General features: G+C 31.9%; 1 protein-coding gene across 2 annotated transcripts; it reads right to left on the bottom strand.

Moving 5' to 3' along the window:
• Positions 1-6,679: 6,679 nt before the first annotated feature.
• LOC104741798 (DEAD-box ATP-dependent RNA helicase 5) lies at positions 6,680-9,714 on the bottom strand. Of its 2 annotated transcripts, XM_010462721.3 has the most exons (13): positions 9,093-9,714; positions 8,887-9,017; positions 8,684-8,791; positions 8,511-8,591; positions 8,332-8,410; positions 8,152-8,237; positions 8,015-8,071; positions 7,854-7,921; positions 7,701-7,769; positions 7,502-7,595; positions 7,265-7,429; positions 7,076-7,168; positions 6,680-6,968 (listed from the first exon to the last, which is right to left on the bottom strand). In XM_010462721.3, exons 1-13 carry the CDS (start codon positions 9,595-9,597, stop codon positions 6,873-6,875), a joined length of 1,632 nt encoding a protein of 543 aa, XP_010461023.1. In that variant the 5' UTR covers positions 9,598-9,714; the 3' UTR covers positions 6,680-6,872. The 2 variants fall into 2 exon arrangements, with proteins under 2 accessions (XP_010461023.1, XP_087341431.1); XM_087485305.1 differs by having other exon boundaries at positions 7,854-8,071; positions 9,093-9,682.
• Positions 9,715-19,640: the final 9,926 nt, after the last annotated feature.

The raw sequence follows: 19,640 nt of genomic DNA, 5'->3' as shown, positions 1-19,640 counted from the left end.
TTAGTTTATTATTTATGGAGTCGATGGTTGTATACCTCATCCGTAATTCTGTAGTAGGCTATGCTTCCGGAATCATATAGTGTTGGTCAATTCACCATCCTTTTGGATTAACTAGCTCATTATATATATACTAGATAATGGCCCGCACGATGTGCGGGTTTAAAAAATTGTTAAAAAAATAAATCCTAAACCTTAAACAATTTTTTGAAAATATATAAAGAAATTTTATTTCCTAAAGTAAATATATAAATAATTTAAGTTAGAGAATATTTGTATTTACCTTCATACGTTTATTTATATTTATATATTTTTAATATATTATAACAATTATTAAAATAATCTAAAGCTAAATTAAATCCCACTAAAACTTTTGGCAAATACTCATCATAACAAATATTATTATTGTCAAATTTCAAAAACATTTCACAACTTATTCACAAAATATTTTACATGCAACAAATTCATCAAAGCAACATCTAATAATTAACCATATATAATTTTACTCTATGTTTTACCATTAAAAATATGTTCTTACACGCAAAATTATTTTATTATTAAAGTATGCTCTTTATCACAACCTATAAAATGTCTTCTAAACAAATTAAACAAATTTTATTTTGATTTACTTTCATTTTTACATAATTATAAATCTTATAATTACTAAAATTGTTTTGTGACATAATTTCTTTAACCATGAAGTTTTTTTACTCCAAATATATTTTGGATGAATAACTGGTGAAAATAATCTACTCGATTACAATGATTTTATGAATAACCCAATCAAAGTTGAGAAATCGAAAGAAAGTTAATATAATATAATAAAAATAAAAATTTGAAAATTATAATCATGATGATATATATAAGTCTTACATAATTCAGAGATACAAAATAGAAACTTTAAATACAATCCAAAACATGACATATGTCACAATCACGTTAAGGATCAACGACCTATTTACTCTTCAGAAGTATCCAATTGTACCAAAACAACTTAAAGCTATGACCTTGTCTCAAATATTCTCGAATCATAACTTCTCAACTTATTTTTACCCAAATCAAAAGTTCTCATATATTTTTCCATATATGTGGTTTAAATGGTTTACGAACCTAATCCGATAAAAAAACACATAAATCCAGTTTGAAACCAATTTTAAAATGGTATACGATTCCAACTTCTCCAATTTGAAACCGCTTCTCAATTTATCGATCAAGCTATTGTTTCAGTACCATAATCATCAACATTATTCAGAAAAGACAACTCTAAATTTTGACCAGAAACATCAACCACCGACTTATCTTCCAAACTTATAATGCTACTAACTGTAGAATCACTTTTTGAACCCCCATCAGTGTCTCCATCCTCGATTAAATTAGAGGGCATTATATACTTCGATTTCATTTCATTGCATCTGATAGCTTCCATTGAAAAACCCGCACGAATCAAAGACCCACGCAATAGATCGACAAAATTATATCAGAAAAAAAAATCAAAGATCAAAGCTTTCGATATAAACATGTGATGTTATGTAGATATAATGTTATTTTCTTAATTAGCTGTCCTATTATGTTTCAAAAAAAATAATATGTTATTCTTTTTAAATTTGTTATTCACTATTGATTTATTAATAATACTATACATGCTTAGTGAATTAATTTTTTGTTTATACATGTCAAAATCTTATTGAGAAAACACGTATAATATAAGTAACCTATAATGAAAAATAGATTAGTTTTGTTAATTTTCCTTTTTGATTTAGGAATTTTTTTTAGATATAAATATGTAAATTTTATTTAGATTTAATATTATTTTCTTAATAAGCTGTTTTGAAAAATAATATTTTTTTCATACATGTCAACATCTCATCAGTGTACTTGACACGTGTCATGATTATGTTAATGGCTAATTTGAAAACCCAACTTTATATAATAAAATTTTTAATATAATAAAAAATATAAGTTCAAATTTCAGTTCAAGCTTTTTTCCTGAGACTGCCAATCGGTTTTTCATTATCTTCGTTTTTTCGCATGTGCCTTCACAAATCTTGTTGCAGTACTCAGTGTCCGAAATTGGCTAACGATAGAGACATAAAATTTATTTATTTGTTTTTTTGTGTAAATAAAGACACAAAATTTAATGTGAGGTTATATAGTATAATTATACGACCAAATATGGATGGCACATAGTATATTTATTTTACCATGTAATAGTTGAGAATCTTTATAACATTGAAACTTTGATATGGATGGAATCATGGAACATAGTATATTTATCTTAGTTATTTTTTTTAATATAATAAGATTACAATTATCTTATGCTTTGTTTTACGAAACTTTGAAAATTGTGATTTCTGATCGTTAAAATTGACATGTGTCACGATCACATGAGTTACTAACTTTGATATTTAATCGTTAAAATTGACATGTGTCACGATCTGGTGAGTTTTTAACTTTGATATCTAATCGTTAAAACTAACACGTGTCACGATCCGGTGAGTTACTAACTTTAAAAACCAAGGTTTATATAATAAGATATATGATGATTTGATTTCTTTCATAAATCCCCAAATTAAACCCCAAATAAAGTCACTCTTAAGATAAGATTTGATCAAAGGTGAATGGACATAAAAGTCATCATCTTGAGAGGGGGTAATACTAATCTCACATCTTATAAGGATCTAAGATGATAGACATAACCGAAATCGGTATGTTGTTGATCCTAAAGTGGGATTCAGTACGAGATGAATGAACTCCAAGAGTTATCATCTCGAGGGGGAGAATTATAGAAATTCCACATCGGGAATAAGTCGATAAACTTTGGTGAATTTGACACCCCATAGCGATATAACTATGGTGAAGTCATATCCTATAGTTTATCACATATATATGTCGCATGTGATAAAATGGAACATCCATGATGTTCACTCTTGAAATGAGCTATAATAAATCGCTCATAGTGCAACTTCAAGATATTGCAAAACGATTCATGGTGATTTAATCTCTTTTTTTTTACATGAAACATGCAGTTTTGTATGTAATAAATATTATATATGAGGCCAACAGTTTGATATTTCTCCCATGTTATATATTCATGATTGGAGATCAAATATATCTTATTTCAAATCTTATATGGGTGCGGATACCTATTTTAAATGCTCATCCACACCGCATAAAAATATCATCTAAAGAGGATGAAATATATAGATGCGTGAGATGAGTCTCCGCGCCAATAATAAAAAGCCATCTTATGAGAGATGTGCATTGCAAGATTTGCATATCATCAAGTTGGATGATAAAAGTTCCCCATCATTATGGAAGAATCATTGAATAGTTTGAATCTTTGAACAAATGAATATAATGGATATGAACTTGAATGTTCAAAAGTTCAACAGATCACTATTCAAAATATATATTGCATATCAAATGCAAAAAGTTGGTGGATGAGATTTCATATAATTATTGATCCTCACATAAATGAATATGAACTTGTAGTTCTAAGAAATCTCACATCCTAGCTAAAAATGCTCAAATAAAAATGTCTCTAACGGATGACATACTAAGTCTATGACACATAAGAAACGTGATAGACTACTTTGGTTCCTAAGATTAATATAAACCTCGAAAAGAAAAAGGAGCAAATTAAAAAGAGGATTATACTCTCAAAATAGGAGCAAATAAACTCATAAGGAGGAGTAGATAGACTCTTTAAGAAGAGCTAATAGACTCCCAGAGAGGAGCACATAGACTCCTAAAGAGGAGCAAGATACTTCTCAAGAGAAGTAGAGAAACCGATTGATATGATTAATAACGAAATCAGGTACCTAAATAAAATCATTTATATAATGATTAAAAAGATCTCGATTAACCATATCATTACGGGAAATATGGAACCAAAGACATAATCGACAAGAAAAATATTATATCGCGCAATGTGATTAATGAGAATCATAAATCTCCGCTCTGTGAGCATATAGAGATATATATACTGGCCAATAAAAGAGGTAGTCAAGGCTATATAAACTCGTATAATAGACGAGTAATTTTTGGACTAGTGGTCCAAGCATCAAAAGGGTATAATGATATATAACAAAATGGTGTGTCGCGCCATGTTTTGTTAAAGTACCCTATATCAATCAAAATTGATTTTATATGATGACTTGAAATACATCTCATGGAATGCTTGAAGAGCTTATCCCGAAAAATATATGATATCATAATTATGTTTTTGAAAACTCATAATAGTGATGATTTTAAACATCATTAAAACTCTTGAAGAGTTATTTGGAATAAAATATCTTGGAAAGACAAATATGTCTCTAGATATTCCAAACTAAATATCTATCGAAATAGATGTTATACTAATCACTTCTAAAGGAAGTCAAATAAATATATATATATATAGTCATATACGATCATATATAAATGTTGACGAGCATTTATATATCATATGAATTGTGCATATTATTTGCTACTAATCTCCTGCAGCATATAACTCATTCTCTACTAGTAGATTTTGAGATGAGTTAGAACGTATCTTCTATTGTAAATGTATGATTGACTTGGGCTTATTATTGTTTAGAAACCCCGAGTTTGGTCTAGTTGTTTTTGCAGATGGAAGATTTTTATCGGATCTATATAAAGATATATAGCAAAACAACGACTTCGTGACGTTTTAGTGACAAACTTTGGTCGTCGCTTACTCAAGTCATCCTAAAATAACTGCACTTCATATGCCATATAGAGAATCCATAATGGCTCAGATGATGCTCGAACGTCAACCAATAGTTACCTGACTAAGACTGGAGCCTCGTAACATGTTGCCGAAGAACCTCGTAACATGTTGGCGAAGAACTTTGAACTGAGGGTTCGGTCAGCATCAACTAGTTAATGCTTGTTGAGATCCATTAGCAAGAAGCAACCGAAAGGCAACATCTCTGTTTGAAGACCATGTTGCATATGTCGCCCAAATCAAATGAAGCTACACCAAGAGCGACAAAACAAGACATATTCCTCTCTTACACTCAAGAATTCGAAAAGAATAAAGAAGTTGATAGCCAGTCCATCAACTCAAGTAACAATGTAGCAAAGTTACTTACAAAGATGCTTTCGACTACCTCATTCATAATGCATCTTCAGAGATCAAAATCCATCTTTTGAAGATGATACTTCCAGGGGGAGAATATGATGATTCGCGTGGCTGCACTCTTTTTCCCTTATCATGGTTTTTATCCCACTGAGTTTTTCCATAACAAAGTTTTTAACGAGGCAGCAAATAGCACACAAAATATTGGTCTCAAAGAAGAACGTCAATGGTGAAGGTCTATCCCTTCAGAAGAATGAAGAGAATGATCGATATGGATCATCTACGGTAGATATGAAGAAAAGTCTGCTCATTTTTTCGAAGCAAAGAATGAAAAATGTAAGTCATCTACGAAATCTATGAAGAAAACAAGACTCGTCTGCTCTAAGGAGAGATTATGTCACTGTACTCTTTTTCCCTTATCATGGATTTTATCCTATATGATTTTTCCATATTGAAGTTTTTTAACGAGACAGTATACAATACATTAGTGATGATGGATACTCAAGAGGGAGTGTTATAAACTGGATAATAACACTTGTGATTATCCATCACATTACTTCTACTCTAAATAACTTTAATATTATCAATATTTTATCTTAGTCCCCAAGTTACTTTTATATATATATTGTATATATGTACTTTAGCTTAGTCACCAAGTTATTGTACTATATATATATAGTCGATGAAGACATGAAGAATAAGGAAGATGAATTCTTTCACTTACCTCTTCTCTCTCTCCTTTCACACACATATTACATATGTAATATAATAATATTATATATATTTGTGTTATGTTTTATAACAATATAAAGACTCATTTTGCTTGTCTATTGGTATATACCACTAGAAAAGCAAATAAGAAAATTGTTTTGCTTACAAAGTTTTAGACAATTTCGACAAGAGACGCGAATTTGAGTGAAAGAAACACATAAAAAATTGAAATTAGAACTTTGTAATAATAGTTGGAGATTTTACTTTGGCTAGTTGCCTAGCTCTAAAGTTTATTAGTACTGTATTCAGTTTTGAGTTCAGCTCATATTTCCAGCTTGTTGCTTCACGTTTTCAGGGTCTTTTTAATTATCAAAAATCAATGTGCAGGCATGGATGCATATTTTTTCTGATGATCGTTCTATACATCCCCGCGAAGTTTGAATACTAGCTTTACCTCTTTAAGAAACTACACAAAACTATAAACTAACTATCCAATCGATAACCTTACTGAATTTGAAAACCGGTCTTGAAAGCGTGATTTAAAACCAACCAAAGTCAAATGACTTCGTTACCATTACCCGATGGTTCATCTAAATCTTATAATAGATAAACCATACTTATATTAAATTAATGCAACTAAAGTTTTGTAAATATATCACTCGGGAAGATGATGGTGTTTAACTGATCCTAAGAAGATGCTTTTTCAATATATCTTTTGGTTATTCATGCATGTGGAGACGATACAGTTCCTCAAACTTCGAACAAATTATGATATTATGTGAACTAGAACATGCATAAAAACTCTTTCGTGGTAAGACCGTAAGATCTTAAACAAAACCAGTTTAAACTATTGCAAAAGCTTAGTATATAAATTTATAATCAAGAAGATTTTTAAGCGAATGATCCATTTAATGTTTCTAGGAAAAATATGACTTTTCGATTTGTCAAAGGAAAACGAATATAACTAATAACGCATACAAATATAATGAAAATGTTGGGACAAATTTATATGTTATACGGGTCAAACCCACACATGAACGAAAATCATAGGCAGGTTTTGATAATCATAAATAAATTGAACTTAGTCTTCGTCATCAGAATTATCGAATGTGATCTTCTTAGCTTTTGGGGCATCAGCTGCTATTTCTCTGAAATGAGCTCCATACAATTTTGATTCCTGCAATTTTTCAATCAAACAAAACATACAGATCAATCACTCTATATGCTGATGAAGAAGAAGCATTTTGTGAGGAGAGATCAAGAATGTGATGGAAGAAACCAAACCTTTTTCTTTACATGAGTGCCAAACTTCAAAAGATCAGCTGGCACGACTTGTCCAGCTTCCCTGAGAACATTCACAAGTTCTCCGGCAAGACCCTGTAACAAAGATACAATCATATTTGAATGCTCTCTCTCATTCTCAACTAAAAAGCCTAAAGAATCTAAAAAAAAAAAGAGTGTTTTCAGAATTACCTTGTTCAAATGCGTGAAGAACGTGTGTGCAACGCCCTTTTTACCCGCTCTTCCTGTCCTCCCGATTCTGTGTACATAATCCTCTGTTGTTAATGGGAAACTGTAGTTTATCACAACTTCCACATCGGGGATATCGAGTCCTCTTGCTGCTACATCAGTAGCCACCTGCAATTTATAAAAACAGTGTCAATTCTCTGTTTCAGAAGCAGCCAAGGTATTTTTAATGAGAGTACATACCAGCAAAGGGCAGGATCCTTCTTTGAACAATGATAAAGACCTGGTGCGTTCAGTCTGTGCTTTGTTTCCGTGTATAGATACAGCTTTCCAACCTCTAAATAGTTGTGTAAATGTTAGACTCATTGCAGTTCATGAGCAAAAATATAAATGATCTTTTTCTTTTTTGTTGAGGGAATTAGTTTGGGTTCAAATATCAAACCTTTGTTGAAGAAAACGTTCGAGACGTTCAGCTTCCACCTTGTATAATGCAAATACCAAAACCCTATTCCTGTAAATAACAAAATGTTTGGTGTTAGTATGGTGAAGAAGGAAAGATCTGCGAAGGGGTTGGATAATAGAGTAGCAGATTTACTTTTGAGATTTATGGTATTTGTCTAGTAAAGCAAGGAGACGCTGATCACGAGCATGTTCATCCAAGACCTGCATTTGTAACCAAACCAAAGACCTGTTGTTAAGAATATCAAGTAAAGGACAAAAGACTACTTCCTCCAGGGATGATCCGAGAAAGCATACCTCAATGATTTGCATAACGTCGTGGTTGGCAGCTAAGTCTTCGGAACCAATGACTACCTGAACGAAATTTTGAATGATGGTCGGGAAAATGGAGCAAGATGCAGGTGAGGACAGATAAATTGAGGAGGGAAACATACCTTGACTGGGTTTGGATCCATGAATTCCTGAGCCAATTTGTGAACATCCAAAGGCCAAGTTGCACTGAACATAACCATCTGACGAACTGTAAGACAGATCAGAAAGAAGAAGAATTTCATTAACGGGAACCAAATTTGGTTTCTCACAAGAATGCTAAGTGAAATGTGACAACCACTTGCCTTTATTTGTCTTGCTCAATATAAACCGGACAGGCTCCTCGAAACCCATATCAAGCATTCGATCTGCTTCATCCAATACCTGACATGTAGGAACTTCTGTTACCATCTAATAATGGCAATGACTATGATCCTACGAGGCTGAGTCAAATAACATTATTAAAAGATGATCTGCTGCTTACCACGAAGGAAACATCCGAGAGACGAAGCTCATTAGACTCAATCAAGTCTCTCAAACGACCAGGCGTACCAATGACAATATCCTAACAGATAAAATCAAGAAAAACATTACTCGACTGATCCAAAAGCATAAGTCAATGTCCTGATTAAAGGAGGACATAATAAGAAATCTTACAACTCCAGATCGAATTGCATTAATTTGAGGCCTTTTAGAGCTTCCACCATACACACAAATCGATTCTAAACCACAAGGTTTCCCAGCTTCACTCAAAACATCAGAAATCTGCCAAAAAATCAACCAAAACAAACACATAAACTAAACACACGTTCCCTTTCACCTCTTATAACTAAAATGATCAAACAAATTCATATACATACCTGAACAGCTAACTCTCTTGTCGGCGAGAGAACAAGACAAGTAGGATTAACATTCTTTGATCCTTTACCAATCTTCTTATTCTTATTCAACATATGCATAATCGCAGGAATCCCAAACGCCAATGTCTTACCTAAATTTGACAACAACAAAAAAAACTCAAAGTTCCAATTTTTACAAACCAAAGTTCAAAACTTTTCACACTAACCTGACCCAGTTTTTGCAATCCCTATAAGATCACGACCATCCAACAAAAACGGCCAAGTATGTGACTGAATCGGTGATGGCTTCTGGAACGTCTTACAGCAATCTAAAACATTCTCCGGCAAATTCGATTCAGCAAATGTCTTCAAAGCTGTGTACTTTGCTTCTTCCACACCTTTCCCAGACACAGCAACCTTCTGTTGTTCACTCTCTCCATTGTTCGAATCTTCAGCTGCTTCCAGCTTCTTCTCAGGGACATCTCCGGCGATTTCCTTCTTCTTGATGTTCTTCTCAATCTCTTTCTCCTCTCTCTTACGCTTCTTCTTCTTCTCTTTGTTACTCAACTCCTTCTCTGCACCATTCGTGACCTCTTGAGGCACTTGGACTTCACAATCATCTTCCTTTGCTTGTTTGTTCTTCTTGCTCTTCTTCTTCTTCTTGTTTATCATCGGACTCTCGACGGATAAGGGTTCGCCGGAGACGGGAAACTCTTGCTTTTGTCCAGCCATTTCTTTGTTTTTTGTTGACGGGAAAGAACAGAGAGAGGAGTTTGTTGAAACGGCTGAACGAGAGTCGTTTGTTCAATTTAGGTTTTTCTTAGGGTTTTAAAGCATCGTTGAAAAGATATTTTCAATACTTTCAATTTTGTCTCAATATTTTTAATATTTACGTAAAAATGGTCTAGACTCCTGTTTTCTAAAATAAAAGCCAGAATTTAATTTTAGACAGGTAAATAAAGAAAAGTAAAATTTCGTTCATAAATAGAGAAATCACTACAAAAAAAAAATTACTCAGATGTTATGAAAAAGTAGGTTTATTTTTAATATATTATACATTTTCTAAAATTTTCACAGATATTTATACTTAAGGGAAAACGAAAGGTTTCGTAGATTCATATGACGGCTGAGTTATAATATTTAGTGGCTGACTTATAACAAGAAATAAACTGAAAGTAAACGTCTGATTTATATTACTTCACGGCTGAATTATAATACTTAAGAGAAAAAGAAAACTCTCGTAGATTTATATGACAGCTGAGTTATAATACTTTGTAGCTGACTTATAACAAGAAATAAAAGTAAACAGCTGAATTTTATTACTTGATGGCTGAGTTATAATACTTAAGAGAAAACGAAAGCTCTCTTAGATTCATATGACGGCTGAGTTATTATGCTTGGTGGCTGAATTATAACAAGAAATAAACTTAAAGTAAACGGCTAATTTATATTAATTTACGGCTCAGTTATACTTCTTAAGGAAAAACGAAACGTCTCTTAGATTCATATGACGGCTGAGTTATAAAGCTTGGTGGCTGACTTATAACAAGAAATAAACTTAAAGTGAACATCTGATTTATATTACTTCACGACTGAGTTATAATATTTAAAGGAAAACGAAAGGTCTCGTAGATTTATTACGACGGCTGAGTTATAATGCTTCGTGGCTGACTTATTAGCCGTTTCATCCTTCCTCTCGATCCGTCCTTACCACTAATTTCGGTATACTCTTTTGCCAAAAACTCCACATAAAGACGTAGCTTCAAAAGCTTGTCGTGCGTTGTTTCCGCATATATCTGCACAACTCTACACCCTCTATCGTCGGTGTTAAATACATATTTGTGTTTCTTTATCCAATTACCGGAAACAACAATTATCGGAACTGGATCCATGTAGGAAAATGAAAAAGAACGAAGAAAATTAATAAGAATGAGGAAAATTAAGAAGTGCAAAACAAGGTGAAGAACAAGGTAAATAACATGTAAATCCTTCACTTTTGAACCAGGTGAAGAAGATGGAAGTAGAAAAAACGACGCTTCGTATTTCCCTCAGAAGATGATGACATGGAATGATGACATGGCTGATGCGTCTGAAGTGGCAAATCAGCCACCAAACGAACATGTAAATCAGCCTAATTAAATCAGCCATCAAACAAAATTATAAGTCAGCCGCAACATGAATACTATTACAGTAATTAAAAAATAAAAAAAAACGGTTGCTAAACTCAGCCGCTTAATGTTATAACTCAACTAAAAATCTGTTACTCAGCTGTATCGTTTAATAAATCAGCCGTATCGTTTAATAAGTCAGCCGTAACTGAATGATATTCTAGTAATTAAACTTTTGTTACTAAGTCAGCCGTAAGATGGCCGAATTTTCTGATATGACGGCTGAGTTATAGTACTTAACCATAACTCAGCCGTAACAATATCTCATAAGTCAGTCGTTGTTCATAACTCAGCCAGCCGGAGAAAGTTAATTCAGTTGTGTCGAAGTATTAACTCAGCCAAATTTTTGACAACTCAACCATCGAGTAATAACTCAGCCGTAACTACGGCTGAGTTATGCTCGTAACTCAGCCATTTTCTCATAACTCAGCCATATTTTGTTAAGTCAACCGTAACTACAGGCTGAGTTATGATTGTAAGTCAGCCGTTTTCTCATAACTCAAATCAGCCGCAACATACTGTAACTCTGCCGTCATTACCGCTGTAACGCGTTACGGCTGAGTTATTTAATACATATTAGTGATTTCTGACGTGGCAATGGCATTCTTTGTAATTACATTTTTCTGTAATATAAAAGAAGGGCACGTTGGGTATAAAAAAAATACTCAAAATATGATAGTAATGAAAAAAAGTTTTGTATGGTTCTGGTAATATTACATAAAATGCATGACATCTGAGTAAATCTCCCTACAATAAAAGAAGAAGTAGTTTCTCTCATGTGTTGACACATCAGCTTTTTAGTTGAAGGAGAAGTTGACACATCAGTTAAAATGTGTAACCAATAAAATTATAACAATTAATACAACTCATCTCTAATTTTGCCAACATGTCAATATTCACAATTCCAAAAAAGTATTGGCTTTGCTTAATGTGTCGTTTCACACTCTTAAGTATTGATTTCGTATTTAAATACTATTTTTTTGGCCAAATTAAAAATGTTTTTTCTAAATTATATTTAGTTGATGACTGGAATAGATTCTTTAGATTATTTACTTTACAATATTTTGGTAGAGCACATGAAAAAAATTTCAATAAGATTTCAGTGTCCTTTCTATGCTTATTGATTCATCGTTTGCAAGTTCACTGCAATTCATAATTTGGCACGTCTTTCAAGTCACAATTCACTATGAAAAGATCAGACGGTTAGAAATCAAACTTCTTCTCTCAGGAAACCAGAATAATCGTTCATGGAGGATGGGTTGAGACTTTGGTTCAGTGAAACGACCTGATCTGTTTTTTAATAATAAATAATAATAATATTAAATAATAAATAAATAACCCAAAAAAATATTTATTTAAATATGCATAAACTCAGATCACCAAATAAGCAGCAGAAAATACCAATAATAATTAACCAAAATCATAGACTCAAAACTAGCAACTCAAACCATGATTCTAACATCAACATTTCAATTCTAGCAACCTAGCATAAACCAAAACATATTAAATAAGTCCCAAGAACATCTTCCTCTTCATTGCCATGATCCCACGGTCATACCTTGCCTCTAGCAGCACCACAAACACAATGAGATGCGTGAGTATTACCAGAAATACCAAGTGAGGCGATCCTCCTATCTACGAGCTATACACACAAGCAAATCAAGAGTACAACTACAAATAAAATATAACAACCAACCATTAAACAGAACAACCAATACCACTTTCACCACACCTACACATCAACACACAAAACAAGTCATACAACCCAATCGCTTAGATAAGCTCATGGTCACGCACTTACCTTTTCGACCTGATTATAATAAATATGACAAGTTGAGACTCTCCTAACGTCTGGAACAGCCCAAAAACGCCCTACAACAAACCACACAACCAAAAACGACTTTATAGCAAAACTGGACAAAAACATCATAAAATAACAGTCTCAAAGACGAAACCCTAAAATACAAAGTAACCGTTAACTATCAAATATCTCTGGTGAAAGGCTAGTCCTAGACGTCATGAAGCTTCTCACAAAATTTCAGCACCATCAGATCTTAGGTTAAACTGCAATCGATCCCGAAACACCTGCTAGTCTCAATCCGCGACTGATACGAAACGCCCCACGAAACTGCCAATAACTCATTGAGTTTAAATCCAAATACACTTCTGTAAAAAATAGAATCATGATGAAAGGCTTGGAAATAACACTACCAAATTTCGTTACCTTTGAGTACGATTTGATATGTCGAAACCGTTTTCTCTCAAACCCTAACGATTCTGCTCCTTTGCCTAACACACTAAAATCTAACCTCCCCTTCCTTAACACCTCTTCTCCACAAACAAGTTCTCTTTTTCCTCTCTACAAAAACGACCACAACCCCAAAAGAGAGTAGAGAAGTGTGAGTTATAGAGAAATTTAGGGTTCCTTGGTTTAATCTAATTAAACTAGAATTTATTTAAATCGATACTAAACCGATTTCACCAAATTTCTGATATAAAAATCTAATATTCATATTTTTCGGGACACGGGCGTTACATTCAGCTCACGTCCTTAGGAAGTTGTATTGTGTTTTCTTCTTGCTTAGGTCTTCTATACTTATTTTTGTTTTCATTAGTTTGTCAAATTAGGTCTTTTGTACTTATTTGCATTAGGATGTCGTAGATGTAAACAAGGTTTATCCCTAATATATTTTACATTCATTCCAAAAAAAAAGCAAAGTAAATTGCACTATATTATAAATTGAAATCATAATAGACAACTCACCGTAATTTAGATGGATTTTTGGTTTCTAAAGACAACTCACAATTGATGCCTTTTTGGTTTTACATGGTAGTTATTTTTTAGGAGTTGAAAATAAATAGTTTTGGAAGAAAAAAAATAGCGTTTGTGTTAAGTCAAAGTCTTTGTATGCATAAGAGAAGGAAGATGAAGGTGTGAATATTGGTACAGCTGCGTTGTGGAGAACGGATGTAACGTCCGTGTCCTAAAAAATAATGAAATATTGGAGTTTATATCAGAAATTTGGTGGAATCAGTTTAGTATCGGTTTAGATAAATTCTGGTTTAATTTAATTAAACCAAGAAACTCTAAATTTCTCTATAACTCACGCTTCTCTACTCTCTTTTGGGGTTGTGGTCGTTCTTGCAGAGAGAAAAAAATAGAACTTGTTTGTGGAGAAAAGGTGTGAGGAAGGGGAGGTTAGATTTTGGTTTGTTAGGCAAAGGAGCATAATGTTAGGCTTTGGGAGGAAACGGTTTCGACATATCAAATCTAACGAAATTTGGTAGAGTTATTCCCAAGCCTTTCATAGTCTTTCTCCTTTTTACAGAAGTGAATTTGGATGTAAATTCAATGAGCTATTGGCAGTTTCGTGAGACACGTTTTCTCATACGCGAGTTGGGACCATCGAGCATTGTAACTGAGATCGTGGTTTCGACGGGTTTCTGATCGGTATGAAATTTTGTGGGAAGCTTTGTGACGTCTAGGGATAACTTTTCACCGGAGGGATTTTATAGTTAACAGTTGATTTTTATTTTACGGTTTCGTTTTTTAGACTGTTCTTTTATGATGTTTCTGTCCAGTTTTGCTATAAAGTCGTTTTTGGTTGTGTGGCTTGTTGTAGGGCGTTGCTGCGCTGTTTCAGATATTAGGAGAGTCTCAACTGGTTGTATTTGTTGTTATAATCAGTTTGTTAAGGTGTTTATATGAGTGATTGGGTTGTATGACTTATTTTGTGTGATGATGTGTAGGTGTGATGAAAGTGTTATTGGATGCTCTGTTCAATGGCTGGTTTGCTATGTTTTATTTGTGGTTGCACTCTTGATTTGCTTGTGTGTATAGCTCGTAGATGGAAAGATCGTCTCACTGGGTATTTCTGGTAATACTCACACATCTCATTGTGTTTGTGGTGCAGATAATGAATGTGTAGCGTGGAATAATGGCAATGAGAAGGGGGATGATCTAGGGTCTCGTTTGTGTGTTGTTGGTTATATTGTTCATGTTGGAACCTTGGATAGACATGTGTTAGGTTGTTGGTTATGATTCATGTTTCCGTTGTGCATGTTGTTGTTTTGGTATTTGTTGGTTTAAATGGTTATCTGGGATTGGTTTATATTGGTTTACAATTTGTGTTATAATTGAATATTATGGAGTATTTAATTATATTGTGATAAAAAAAAAATGGGTCGGTCCCTTTAACGGAGGTGCATAAATCTGATTACCTGAGTGGAACACTTAACGTTGAGTACTTCATTAAGAAGGTAAATTTTTGTTCTCTTTTGTCAATTAGAAAATAGCGTTGAGTCAGCATGATTCCATGTATATACAGTTTTGTCATTTTAAATTTTTACATGAAGGTGAAAGTCTGTTTATAATTTATTTCGTTAATTATATAACAAAACTTCAAAAATAAAATAAAAATTAATAACATCATTGCATCCTAGCCAAGGTTTATTTATGAAAATTTGGTATATAAGTTTGTCACAAACTAACTTATCGACATTTTTTAAAAATCCGTTTAACTTGATATATATAGAATGTTATTTTACAGCCAATGCTTATTTTCTGGTATAGCTTGCTCTATATATAAATTTTTCTTAGAAAATAACTTATGGATAGATTATAAAAACATTTTATCGTTGTTATATCAAAGACTTAAACTTCTTACAAGTAATGAAACTGGTTGGACAATTTTTTTGTCATCTAAAAATGGGTCTTGGAATTAGAAATATACGAATGAATTTTTCAATCTAAATATATGAGTATAAGTAAAATTATTAAAATGAGCAAATACAAAATACTAAATTCTAAAAACATTTAAAAATTTAATAATCATATTTACATCAAACAAAATGAGCTTAAAAAATTATCCTGCGGCGTAGCGCAGGTATTTACCTAGTTAAAGGAAAAGTTACAAAAACAATAAAGTTTAAACATATTTAAACAAGCAAAACATATTTCAAAACATTAGAATAGTTTTCTAAATCATAGCCCATGACATAGTACAAACAGAAAATGTGTAAAAACAAGCATAATACACTCAGACATTACTTAACAGAAGCAGATACAACATAACAGAAGCTTATTAATTTGAGAAATAAAACGGTACCTTGTCTTTGACCTAAAAAGTGCATCATTTGTACAACACTAAAGCTTCAAATACATACTCCTTTAACAAATCTCCCTTTATTTCTTCTCAACATCACTTTTTAGTTAACAAAGTTATACATGTTTCCTACAAAATTGTTGATGCAACGCAATACAAGAAATCGTAGATAAATAGTGTTTTGGCTTTAAATAAAGCAATATATATACACTTGAATATATAATATTTAAACTTTTAATAAAATATAAGTATTTATAATTATATATTATTTTGAAATTTGAACATCAATATGCAAAAAGTCGAACAATTTGCTTGAGAACTAACCACAGACTTGTCGTCCTCGACAGTTCTCATACTTCTTTTCCGAACATTTTCCTTGAGAACTGACCACAGACTTGGGATTTTGATCTCCCAAGACAATCTTCTTTCCTCTTCCTAAACCAAAGCCCAGTTTTGCAATTGTTAAAAGAGAAATCAAACACCTTTACCAAAGATAGAAGAAAGAAATCTGACATTAAAATATAAATCAACATTCGACGTTAGAACTTTTAAAAATATGTTTTCATGGGATATGAATATTGAATGAACTCTTTTAAGGATAAAAGGTCATAAGATTGACGACTCTTCTAGCGAAGTTCTTATACAAAATTTATTAAAATAATATATTTGATAGACTATTAGAGGTTCTCCCTATTGCATATGCTCTTAGGATGTTGGTTGTTTGCTTCTTGACATTGTTGGATTTGGATTTGTTAGACCTTTGTTGTTTTAATTATTTATTTGAGTTATTTATTAAATTATTGGTGTTGTTTATGTTATTCGTTGTTCTTGAATGTTGCTAGGTTGTTAGTGAGTACGAGATCACTAGTTAATTATCATGTTAAAAAAAGACGGGATGAATTGTTTCATTATTATATATATAAACAAAAAAAAATTAAAAATATTAAAAGATAATTACAAAAATATCACAATTAATTAATATAATAGCATAATTAAGGAAATTATCCAATCAATTATTAATCCTAAAAAGAAAAGGATTGTAAATATTTCTCTCTATATAAAAAAATAGAATATATCATATTTTCTCACCTAACAAAATAAGTTTTTACAAACATATTACATTGTTTTCCTAAACTCCAAATACTAAACCCTAACCTCTCAAAACTGTATCTTAAATGTAAAATAAAAAACCCAAACCTAAAAAAAAATCTAAAAATTATATTTAACATATTGTAATTGTGTAAAAAGAGTAAAAATGAAAATGTTTTAAAAAAAAGTATTTTTGAAAAGAGGTATCCGAAAAAGGGTATTTCTAACAAATTTTAAAAAGCATAACTATAAGAAAATTCGAAATTTAAAAATGTAAAAATATCATTCTAATAGATGTCTCTAAAAGAAAAATGACTGTAAGTTATATAACCAATTATTAGAAAGTTATGTTACACGACAATTCATATGAAATTCATATGTTTACTTGACTCAAACTATATGTTTACGGAAATAATTTTTTCGTCTTGGTGTGCAGTTCGTCCTTCTGCTCTGCTTGCGCCATTCTCTTTCAGTTTTATTAGGTGGAGTCGATGATTTCTCATTAACTTTGCTCATGGTAAGCTCGATAAAAAAACTACTAAAACATACATATTTCCTCTTCTTTTACTGATCTAGAGAAAAATTTGGCTGTCTTTTGCAGTTACCATTAGTGAGAACATTAACAATCCTGTTGATTGCATATTTATTTGTGAAGAGAGGGTGAGAAGCAACACTCTTTAAATTTAAGAAGATGATTCTTGTCGAGATGAGAAAAACAAATATGGACACAACTAAAGGAAGAGAGTTTTTTTAACCTAAATTATTGTGGCTGCAACTTGAAATGATATTCGAAATTTTTTTTTTTTTTTTAAACTTGTTGACATTAATACCCCGTATATTAAGTTATCGTTAGTGACTTCATTTAAAAGAGAGCCAGTCGGGGACTAATGGACGTAGATGCCAAAAAATAGAAATTACGTGCTTTTGCACAATTTGCAAGTCATAATGTCACCACGAAGGATATAAAATCTTTTAACTTTGATGCAATCGTAGGCTAATTCTCGATATTAGTAGTCAGAACAAAATGTCGCAAAGAAGACTCTATCCATGGACCATAGTGAGTGCCGGCAGACTCTTTACTGCATGCATGTATAAGGGGTTCAAGTTCGTCATACAGAGGGGATAGGTATTGGCGTGAACCATTTAATCCTAGAATAAAGATAATTATACCTAAGAAGGTCTAGAGGCTCCTGTTTTTATCAAAGGAAAACTGAATTTATTACAGTAAAATATCTATAAATTAATAAGATTGGAACTATGAAATTTAATTAATTTATAGAGGTTTTAATTTATCAATAAATTAATAATTGTGAAGTTGACGATTCATAAAATTGATGATTTGATTAATAATATTGACTATCGTAATACGATGAATGCCAATAATTTACTAGATTATCCAGGTAAAAATGATACGTGTATAAGTTCATAGTTTAGAAGAAACCAATGCTACTATCTTTCATGGTGATGATGAATTTGAAGAAGATATTGCGGTACGTTAATAAACAGTTACATGTAATGAAGCAATTATTGCGTATAATACTCTTTACAATTTTTGGATGCGATTTGAGAACACAACACCATAAATTTTGATGCAGTCAGAAAGATTAGAGATGAGCTCCAAAAATAATACAAATTCAATATTAGGCAAAAAAACAACAAAGTTATATATTTCACTAGATTTTCTTATATATATTAGTTTACTTGATTATTAATTTATGATATTGATGGATCATATTTGTAATCTAGATTTCAAAAAAAAATATTATTTTATTATTTTATTGAAATGTGTCAATTTTTACACCGGTCCAACTCGGGACCGGAAGAATTTATTAATATATAATGACTATTAATTTAAAGAGTATTAATTTATAAAAGTCCTAGTGCAGTAGACAAAATAAACAGATAAAGTGAAATTATAAAATCAGGTCATACAAAGAGATAAATTAAGTAGAGATTAAACTCCAGACATAATTAAAAAAATCCGTTCTCTGTCTTTATTTATTTATTTTTATTCAGAAAAATAAAAGAGGAAGTTCGATAGATTTGGCAGAGAGAACTAAATCATTAGATTTGGTTTCTGGATCATGCAACACGAGATCTTGCTTGTGCCCTTTATATCCACGATCATATAAAAAAAAAAGTTAGTCGTGGCAGGAGAGAGTATCAGAGGTATTGGATTAGAAGGATCAAAGGTTATCTCAATGAAATGGTTCCTTTATCGATAAGAAATCGACATCCTCGCAATTAGCCACTTCCAAGCAATTGTTGCTTCATTTACATTGCCTTTAATTGCATATTTGCAATCTAGGTTTACAACCAAACATGTCTACTTTTTCCACTGTAGAAGGAAATGACGAAGTGTTAATTAGTTTAAACATAAACAAATATCCATGACATGGTAGAATAACTTCAG

Source organism: Camelina sativa, chromosome 14 (assembly GCF_030686135.1).
Source record: "Camelina sativa cultivar CO46 ecotype springtype chromosome 14, ASM3068613v1".
Taxonomy (NCBI): Eukaryota; Viridiplantae; Streptophyta; class Magnoliopsida; order Brassicales; family Brassicaceae; genus Camelina; species Camelina sativa.
This window is presented reverse-complemented; position numbering and strand designations above follow the sequence as displayed.